This window comes from Vigna radiata, chromosome 6 (assembly GCF_000741045.1).
Source record: "Vigna radiata var. radiata cultivar VC1973A chromosome 6, Vradiata_ver6, whole genome shotgun sequence".
Lineage (NCBI taxonomy): Eukaryota > Viridiplantae > Streptophyta > Magnoliopsida > Fabales > Fabaceae > Vigna > Vigna radiata.
The window spans coordinates 8,616,802-8,627,371 of NC_028356.1; the positions used below are offsets into that span (position 1 = coordinate 8,616,802).

Sequence of the window (10,570 nt, forward strand, 5' to 3'; positions counted from 1 at the left end):
AACAGGATTTTTCTTATCTTTTGTTTTCTGTTTAGTAGTGTAAGATTTGCTTCTTTTGAGTAGTATAGGATTAATGTACTTGGTCTAAAACATTTTTGATATGACAGTTTGACTGTTTGATGTTGCATGAGATAAGTTGCTTGATGATGTTTGTTATTGAATGATGATTGAGATGGCCATATGCTGATATACAGGTGGAATGTTCACCAACTTTGTAAACAGATGCATGATGATATTGTGATTGTGATTATGATGCTAAGCAAGGTATTTGTCTGGATGTTTGGAATAGTTATTGATCTTATGAGTGAGGTTTTGAGCTCTAGAGTTCTTGTTATCTACTTGAAAGCATGAATGATTTTCCTAAGTTTTTGTGATTGATTGAGTTGCATGTATGTGTCATATGATCAAGGTCGTTTTTGATCAAGCCCTTCCTTAGCCAAAGCAAAGTTTTCGTCCCACATGAAAAAGAACATCATATGTTCTACCCTTTTTGAACCTAAGCTTTAAATGAAATCTCTGTTGAAACATCTTTACCTTGAGTTAAGTTGGGAAATTATTGTGTGGTATTGATTAAGTTTCAAGTTTGGGGTTGTTGGGAAAATTGGAAAGATAAGCATTGAGTTGTGTTGAACAAATCATGAAAAGATGAAAAAGATATTAAATATAGAAAAGATAGAATGAAAAGAAGAGTTCAATGCAAAAAATAGGGAAAGTTGGAATGAGTGAGATTGGTAAAAAAAAAAGAGTTTGTGCTTGAACTATGAATGATTGAATAACTCTCTTAACTCAAGGATTTTGTGATCTAGAAAAACCATTTTTTTTGTTAGCCCAACCACATTATAAGCCTTGAAAAGTCCTTGTGATGATATATGTATGTGATTATGTTTGATTGTGGTAAATGAATGGCAATTTTGTTCTATGTGACATGTGGATAGTAGAGGGAAGGAGTGACCATTTGAAACACTTGAGTGATTGAGTGAAACACCTTGTCTGGTGAGGAATAATTCCATGAACCTGTGATTATATATGTGCTTAGCTAATTTATCATTCATGAGAATAACATCTGTTGAGTATTATGTGATTGTGTGAACACCATGATGAATATTGAAAATCAGGGAATGTGTGCATCTTGACTAAATTCTATTAATGAGCTGATTTGAGTGGTGACTTGTCTTAAAATATTGGTTATGGAATGAGTTGAACCATTGTGTTGATTTGTGGAAGACAGAGTTGCATTTTGTTTGCTTAAAGACAAGCAAAGTTCTAAGTTTGGGGTTATGTTAACAGTTCAAAAACCGTTATTTTCATACTTAAATTTGACATTAAACACATCCTTTATGACTTAGAATTAGCTTGAAATCATGCAACTTGCTTAAGTTAGAGATTAAGAGAGTCAAAGTTGGTTTTCTTGGTTTTATGCTTGGTTTTCCCATGATTTGACAGGGTTTATCAGGAATTGAATGAAGGAAGTTAAGGAAGAGAAGAGTTGGACTCAAGAGAAGGTGGAAAAGTGAAGAAAAAAAGAGTTGTAGCCACTGCTCAACGCTAGCCCAGCGTTGAGCGCCAGCCACGTAGAGGGATTCTTTGCCATACGCTCAAACGCTAGCACTGATGGGTGAATTTGAGTGTGAACCTCATCTTCGGGTGGTGAAGCCACCGCTGAGCGGTGGACTCTTCATAGAACTCTTTGCCCAACGCTCAAACGTCAACGTTGAGGGCTGATCTTAAGTACCGAACCATCCACTGGGCGGTGAGCCACCGTTGGGCGGTGAGCCACCCCTGGACGGTGAGCCACCCCTGGGCAGTGAGCCATCCCTAGGCGGTGGACTATTGGGCCTGGGCCAGTTTCTGCTTCGTTTTGATGAATTATAAATAGATCTGGACGATCTGAATGGTCTATCTTTTGGCAGAAGGGATGCAGAAACACACTTCTTCACTCCTTGAAGGCGGATTTTGGATGCGGAAGCTCCAATCTATCAAATCTAGGGTTTTATCTTTCATTCTTTTCATTTAATTCATCTAGTTTCACCATGTCTATGGTGAACTAAACCTCCATTGTTGTTGGGAAAACGATGTAATTCTATTAAAACTCTCATATATATTGAATTATTGCTTTATTCATATGCTTTCTTTTATCAATTTTTAGAGTTTTTCCTCCATTATATTCGTATGCTTTGTTTAAGACATTATTCATTAGCATCATCTTTGATTCTATCTATATGGGCACATGTGGGTAGGTCTAGACATAAGGGAATTCTCTCGAGAGCAATATTACCTAGACATAGGGATATGAGAACCGATTGCCTTAAGCTTCTATGCAAATTATGTAATGCATGATCAATTGCTAGGGAGACTAAACATAGTAAACTAGTAATTAGGAGTAGACTCTCTTCACCAAGACATTGGGATTAGGGTAAATTAGAAAGTGACATTAACATCGATAAAGAAGTAGAATAAGGTAAAATTCGTAAATATATGAGAGTGGATTAGGATGAAATCATAAACCCCAATAACACAATTCATCCATACTATTGACCTGCGTTATCTTTTTGTTCAATTGATCAAACCTTTTTGCATGCATTTTTAATTTTCGTTTTTGTATTTTAAACAATTAATTTTCGTGATACAAGTCTTAAATAATCAAGAAATCACATGAATGTTTAGGCCTAAGAGTTTCTAGGGAAACGATACTCAGACTTACTGTTTATTATTACTTGATACGATTTGGTACACTTGTCGAACCCTTAACCATCCAATGGTTTGTTGCCTAATTCTGGCGAAGGTGGATTTTTCATTACTGCTTCACCATTCATCTCTCTATTCTTTTTCTGCTTGTCTTTTCCTACATCATGATTCATTGGTTGAATGATTCCAAAAGCTAATTTTTTTTTCTGCATAGGCAACACCCAAAACGGTAATGAAACTCATGGGGATTTCAGGGTTTACTTTGTATTATCTGAAGAGCCATCTTCAGGTAAATATCATTAGTTTTCTTATTAGAGTTTTTCTAGTTTTTGATTTGGGAATTTTTGTAGTGGTGAAAATGTTGGGCAAACTTGTGATTGGGTTCCTGTAGTTTGCAGTTCTGTCTACGGTGACTACCATGGAAGTGTGATTTGGTTATCGGAGAAGGTGAAAGATGGCATTCCAGGAACAAAAAGGCGTGATTTAATTATTCTCACTTTACCCTTTAAAAAAGCTTATTATACCTTTGTGCATTTAAATTTTTTAATACAAAATTCATTTGTAATACCACGTGTGATTAATATATACTCTGACCATGCTAGGTATCCAATACTTTAACCTAATAAATAAAGAAATGTCATGTTAGGATATAACATTTTATTCCTTCCTTCTCAAATATAACATTTGATTCCTTCCTTCTCAAACTAAATTTTGAGTGTAAACAATATATGTGGATGGAATTAGATTTTTGTTGGGAATCATTAATGATAAATATTTTGGTCTGATAATTATTTATAAATAGAAAACCTTTTTGTTAGTACGTTGTTTTGTACTTCTTAATTATTGTTTTCTCTTCTTCTATTTTTGGTCTCAAAAGGAGAAGAAAAAGACTAGTCTACAACTCACTTTAATAATAATATGTATTATAATTTCAAATGAAAAAATAAAATAAATACGATATATCTTAAGTTTTCGAATAACTTTTTTTTTGGGAGAAACCATGAACACCCATTCCATTAGATTCCATTGCACATCGTAATGTATTTTGAAAGTATCTCTCACCTTTTTAAAGTATATTCTCAGTTCTTGAGAATCATTCTTACTTCCTACAATTTTATTTTATTTTTTTAAAACCACATAATGCTTTTCTGAGACACTGAACATTATTATTTTTACAAAATTAAAAAATATAATCGTTTAAAGGAAAAAGTCCAAAAACACTGGTAAACTCTTTTTTTAATCTTTGCAAGAAATCTCAACATATTAAAGGTCAATCTCAAAGCGTGTACAAGAGAAAAAATCAACTATTTTGGTAAAACCGGCACCGACGTGGCATTATCCTATTGCTAAAGTCAATCTCATGTCCCAATCACCACCGCCCACGTGTGCGGCCACAATTAACACCTACGACTGCGGGAAAAGAAAAGGGAAATCACGTTCCCATTTAAGCAATGGATCCACCTAGCGGTCTCCCAACTCCAACCCACACACGCACCCTTCACGCGTGTCATTAAAATCACCTTCTTTACATTCTTATTAAGACAACTAATTAAATTTATTATTTCATAAACTACTTTTAATATTTATGCAATTGATTATTTTTATCCTCCTATTTCAATTTTTTATTCATTTAATGTTCATGGAGAGCATAGATTTAATATATTCCAATTTTAATAAGAGACATTACCTCATTAATTTTAATATTTATTTTTTGAATTAAAATTTATTGAATAATTAGTAGTATCGTGTAGAGATATATAACTGATGTATCAGATAATTAATAAAAAAATCTTATTCAAAGAGATAAAAAAATTGTGAACAAGATTTAGAGGTGGGGCAAATTTTTCGTCCAATATCTATAGTTCATTTTTTGTTTTTTTGTATTTAAATTTTTGAAGTGTTTCAGTTTTTATTTTCTAACGTTATTTTATATTATCCTTTATCAGTTATATTATCTAAATTACTTTGAAAAAGATAGAACAGATATATGGAAGTTAGAAAACTAAAAAAATTACAGCAAATTATTTTTTTGTTTCTCTAAAGAAATTAAATAATGAGAAATAAATAACCTCCCCCTCTGCCCGTACTGAGACCCCATTCAGTCTAAGTGAGACATTAATGATCACCAAACTAACTCATAAACGTAATCTTCCAACGAAGTTCCAAAGCAGTTTCTTCGTGAAACATCTCAAACAGCCAGTGCCAGCAAAACCTCGTTTCCTTATAACCTAATCGATCCCTTCCAATTACGCTTCCACCAACCACAACAGCAGAAAAGGAAATCAATCCCGAAAGCCTTCTTCGTCAACAATTTCGGGAAATTTCCAGATCTCCTTTCAACCTCTCTACAATAATCCCTCAATTAAGATCGTGCTGAGCACGACCGCCGTAGTGAAACCAATGCCGGAAATTGAGCAGGCGGCGGCGGAGAGCACCGTCTTGTTTGAAAAATACGAGGTGGGAAGGCTCCTAGGATGCGGCGCGTTCGCGAAGGTGTACCACGCGCGTAACACCAGCACGGGGCAAAGCGTGGCAGTGAAAGTGGTAAGCAAGAAGAAACTAGCCGCAACGGGTATGGCCTCCAACGTGAAGCGCGAGATTGCCATCATGAGCCGTCTTCACCACCCCAACATCGTGAAACTCCACGAAGTGTTGGCGACCAAGACGAAAATCTACTTCATCTTGGAATTCGCGAAAGGAGGCGAGCTCTTCGCGAGAATCGCGAAAAGTCGATTCGGCGAAGATCTCGCGCGACGGTTTTTCCAGCAGTTGATCTCCGCCGTCGGGTACTGCCATGCGCGGGGCGTTTTCCACCGCGACTTGAAGCCGGAGAATCTACTGCTGGACGAGCAGGCGAACCTCAAAGTCTCCGACTTTGGACTCGGCGCGGTGAAGGAGCAGATGGAGGTGGATGGGATGCTGCACACGCTATGTGGGACCCCTGCTTACGTGGCACCGGAGATTTTGGCGAAGAAGGGTTACGACGGGGCTAAAGTTGATGTTTGGTCTTGTGGGGTTATTCTCTTTGTTCTTGTGGCTGGGTATCTACCGTTCAATGACCCGAATCTTATGGTGATGTACAGGAAGATTTACAAGGGGGAGTATCGATGTCCGAGGTGGTTTTCGACGGAGTTAAGGAGGTTTCTGGCGAGGTTATTGGATACGAATCCCGAGAAGAGGATAACCGTCGATGAGATTTTGAAGGAGGAGTGGTTCAAAAAGGGGTACAAGGAGGTTACATTTGGCGATTTGGGTTTGGAGTGGAAGAGTGAAGGTGATGATGTGAAGGATTTGAACGCGTTTGATATAATTTCTTTCTCCACAGGCTTGAATCTCTCCGGTTTGTTTGATTCGTTGAAGGAGGTGGAAGAAGGAGAGAGGTTTCTGCTTAAGGAGTCGCCGGAGAAGGTGGTGGAGAAGGTAGTTGCGGCGGCGGCTTCTGTGGAGGGTATTATCGTGCGGAGGAGGAAGCAGTGTGGGGTGGAGTTGGAGGGGTGTGATGGTAATTTCGCAGCTTTGGTGGAGGTTTACCGGTTATCGGCGGAACTGGTTGTGGTTGAGGTGAGAAGGAGGGATGGGAATGGCGGAGTTTTCAGGGATGTGTGGAGCAATAAGCTGAGGCCGTATCTCTGTGCTGCCAGTAGCAGTACGACGTCGGATCGGGAGGAAACCGGTGCGCAGCCGGTTGCCGGTGAATCATGATTCCGCGTCATTATTATTTTTCAATTAGTAAATTTTAAATAAAATTGAAAAGACAATTGGAAGTGGAGAATTGAAAATTGAAACGTAGTAGGGCACAGATAGATGTTGAACACAGTTGATTAAGCGTGCAAGTTCGCTATGTATATTTTTATCATGCTTATATGTAAAGTATTACAGTATTTTGCTTAGCCTTATTATTTTCAAAGTTGTTTGCTTGAAGTTTATGAAAATAATAATTGTTGTTCTAATAAGTTAATTCTTGCTCTGTTTCTTGCATTTGCAGGTTATTACAATCAGTTTCTCAGGATTCCCTTGAACTGGCTGGAGGTTCAAATGGAACTAGACCAACATTTGAATGAACTTTTTTATGTTATAAAAATAGCTTACAATTTCATCACTTCTTCACACCCGATTTCAATAAGTTTCTAACTTGCTAATCATTACTTGAAAAAAAAAAAAAAACTTTTTAAGTTGGTCTTTTCAATCGGATACTTTAAAATCATTTTAATAAATAATGCAATGATGTAATTCTAAAAAAAATTGAGCTTTTAAATAATATATTTAATAAACTATATTTTGCTGCACTTGCAAGAAAAAGGAAGAAATAAAGTTATAATTTGATTTCAGCAATTTTCTTCAAAAACCTATTTCTCGTGAACATGTTTGTCGCCTTCTCTCCGGCAGAAAGTGTCGGCATTTTTCGTAGTTTGTCCTCGTCGTAACTTTTCTAGTTTGATTCTCACTTCTTTAAAAATCTTCTTATGATGCTTAAGTTCTGGAATTTGTTGAGTCAAGCTTATTGTATAATATCTCTTTCTGCGGTTAGGGGATTTAAATATTTGGATAGGCCGTTCTCTTCCTGACACGTTTTCTTCTAGTATGTGTCTTTTACTTATTTATTGCATATAAAGTGCTCGATTAAATTCCAGTTTCAGATTAAACAATATTTTTTTATAACATTTAAAATCATTTACGAGTCATTTTCTGTCTCTTCCAACATTAACAATGGGTAATCTTCTTAACATTTTTTACTACACTTCTTAATGACCAAAGTAGTAATTAATTATGTGTTTCACTTGTCGTATCTTAAACGAATAGGTTGTTAAATCTTGTTGGATAGGTGGTCGTCATGCTAGTGTTGCAAGTCTATGATCATCAGTGATATTAGTTTCCTCTTCTTCACTTTTACTGGAGATATTTAAATAGTCTATTTGAACTGATAACAATTCATAAATGAAGTTGGATTGTAAAACGATAATGATAGATCTATTTTCTCGCATGTTTTTATGAAATTGATATAAGTTTAATGAATGTGGAGGACTGGTTTGTTAAAAGTCATTTGTCTCATAATTCAACTAATTTGGTGAAATTCTATAATTGTAAAACATAGAAGAGATATAACAACACTATAGACGAAAACCATGTTCAGACAATTATTAAGAGCATAACAATATGATATTTATAAAAAAAAATGCAATACAAATAAAGATTTGAATAACAAATTTAAGGTTTAAAATATTGAATAAGATAAAAATTCAACCTTTAACCTCCTTTCGTTGTAATAAAATTCAAAAAAACAAAAATTGAAGAATGTTGAATTGAAAAAACAAGTCCTTAACATATGTACTGATTTATTTTCAACTTAATTTATTAACGTACATATCCAACAATATGTTGTACATTGTTAACAAAAACACAAATAGAAAGAGTTTTCTTATATGTGAATAATTATTATTATTCTTAAGAAATTATGGTAATATATTTTGTAAGTTCCTTAAGATGTAATATAAATTTTTTTAGTATTCTAAAAAAATTCAAAATTAACAAAAAATATTTTAAAGAGCAAAATAACTCAAGATAAAAGAGGAAGAGAAAAAAAATATGAGTAAATTTATTTTTAGATAAATGAACGTGTACCTATTTATAGATGATGGATGGGTTAGAAATCCATCACACATACCAAAAAAAAAACTAGAACATAAAAACAACTCAACATGAGTTGCATTTCACAGAGAAGATCTCGAAGATGCCTAAACATGTAAAAGAGGAATCAAATTGTTCCATGGAAGAAGTCTACCTTTCACGGATTTTGGAGCCGTTAGAACTCCATTCATGCATAGCGGCACCATATTTGGACTCCTTTTGATTTGTTGTGCATGATTTCTGGTGAGGTTGTAAACACGTGCAAACCTTTTTCAATATTTAACACTTAATGCACTATGTTCTTCGAGTCAAAACAAGGAAGAAGAAATGTTTCACAACATTCGTCCACATATTATTAAAGGCAAGAGATAAAAAGAAATGAAAGAAGAAAATCATGGATCTTATAAGATGTAATGCATTTGGAGTTTGGTATATTAAACTATATGAACTAATCCCATATTAAGAAATGTAACACACAATTTAATTAGCATAACAAGCTATATAAACCAAAAACCACTTGATGTGTGTTAGTAATTTGTCAATCACAATATATCGTCACAATTCTTCTTGTTATCATTGTGTTTCACTTATTAGGTCATACACTTGCTCGATATTCTTGAATGTTCTAGAGATCTTGACACTTATATAGGTGATTTCATCAAGCGTATATTGTAGATCATACACCACTCATAAGAGATATGAAAATCATTAAAAACTTTGTTAAAATAAAATTTTTTGATCCTAGTAAAACTAACAACTTATTTATTTTTACCCATACGAACCTTATTCATGGGATCTTGAATTGCAAAGGTTAGGTTACCATCACTTGTTTGTTTGCAACTTTCCTGAGTCTCATTCTCATCGATGTTTCTAAAATCTTGTTTCTCCCCAAGGGTTTTGCTAGAGGATTTGTTAGCTTTTGTTCTAACTTAACATATTCAATGGGAATTGTTCAATTCTTTAGTAGTTACTTCACCAAAATATGTCTAAACTATACATGTTTGTTCTTTCCATGGTAAATTTTGTTTTTAGTTATAACTATTGTCGATTACCAATCACAATGTATTGATATATATGAGATTGATTTAATTCCTGGCGAAATGTTTACTAAATTTTTTTTCAACCACTCATCTCCATTACCTGCCATTTCAAGAGCAACAAAATCTGATTCCATTATTGATATTACAATAATGGTTTGTTTGGTTTATCTCCATGTAATTGCACTACCCCTAAGTATAAACACATAACCATTGGTAGATTTTGTCTTATATGAATCATAGATCCAATTAGCATCATTTTATCGTTCTAGTACAATGGAAAATCCACTATATTCAATGACATAATCCATTAAACCTTTTAAATATCTCATAAGTCTTGCAAGTGTATCCTAATATTCCTGATTAGGACATTCAGTGTATCTACTTAGTCTACCTACTACATTAGATGCACTATGCTCACAATTATCTAAGAACACTGAGATTGAGAAATAGATTCTCCTATATTTTTCTTTAATATAGAATTAGCATCATAAGGGGTGCTCATTGGTTTGAAATCATAATATATAAACTTCCTAAGATGTTTTTGAATATATTATTCTTGGGATAATAATATACTATATCCCTTTCTTATTATTCGAACTCCTAAAATCGAATATGCTTCACCCATATTTTGCATTTCAAGTTTTTCATACCATTAGTTTGGTGTTTTTTTACAAAGATTTTAAAAGTTTATACATTTTGTTCTTTTCATCACAAACAACACACTCTTCATGTTGAATCATATAAATTTTCTCCTCTAATTCACTATTTAAAAAAATTAGTCTTAAGATTCATTTGATGATAAGAGTACTTGAATAAAGTATATCCTAATGAAAAAGAAAAAAAATATATTAAAGTAATCTACGTTGAATTTTTATTTTAACTTTGTTTTTCACCTTGAATTTTTATAAGAAAAAATAACTTCAATTATTCTAAATTACAAAAAAATTAGATTCAAAACTTTCATCACAAATAAAAAGATTAAAATAACATACTGATGTGTTCTACTTTAATTAAATAATAATAAAATATAAACTAAAATACTAATTTGATCCTTATTTTTTTTAGTTTGTTCAATTTAATCTTAATTTATATATATATATATATATATATATATATATATATATATATATATATATATATATATATATATATATATATATATATATATATATGGGTTTGCTAATTTACGTAAGGAGGTTTTTTAGTTGGTACATTTTAGT

General features: G+C 33.5%; 1 protein-coding gene across 1 annotated transcript; it reads left to right on the plus strand.

The window, feature by feature from the left end:
- The first annotated feature begins 4,775 nt into the window (after positions 1–4,775).
- On the plus strand, positions 4,776–6,584 carry LOC106765112 (CBL-interacting serine/threonine-protein kinase 11). Its single transcript, XM_014649615.2, has one exon. The coding sequence runs from the start codon at positions 5,086–5,088 to the stop codon at positions 6,385–6,387; it is 1,302 nt and encodes a 433-aa protein (XP_014505101.1). The 5' UTR covers positions 4,776–5,085; the 3' UTR covers positions 6,388–6,584.
- The last annotated feature ends 3,986 nt before the right edge of the window (positions 6,585–10,570 follow it).

Excerpts from the sequence above, each read along its gene's own strand:
- LOC106765112 (XM_014649615.2), top strand. The coding sequence starts at position 5,086 with ATGCCGGAAATTGAGCAGGCGGCGGCGGAGAGCACCGTCTTGTTTGAA.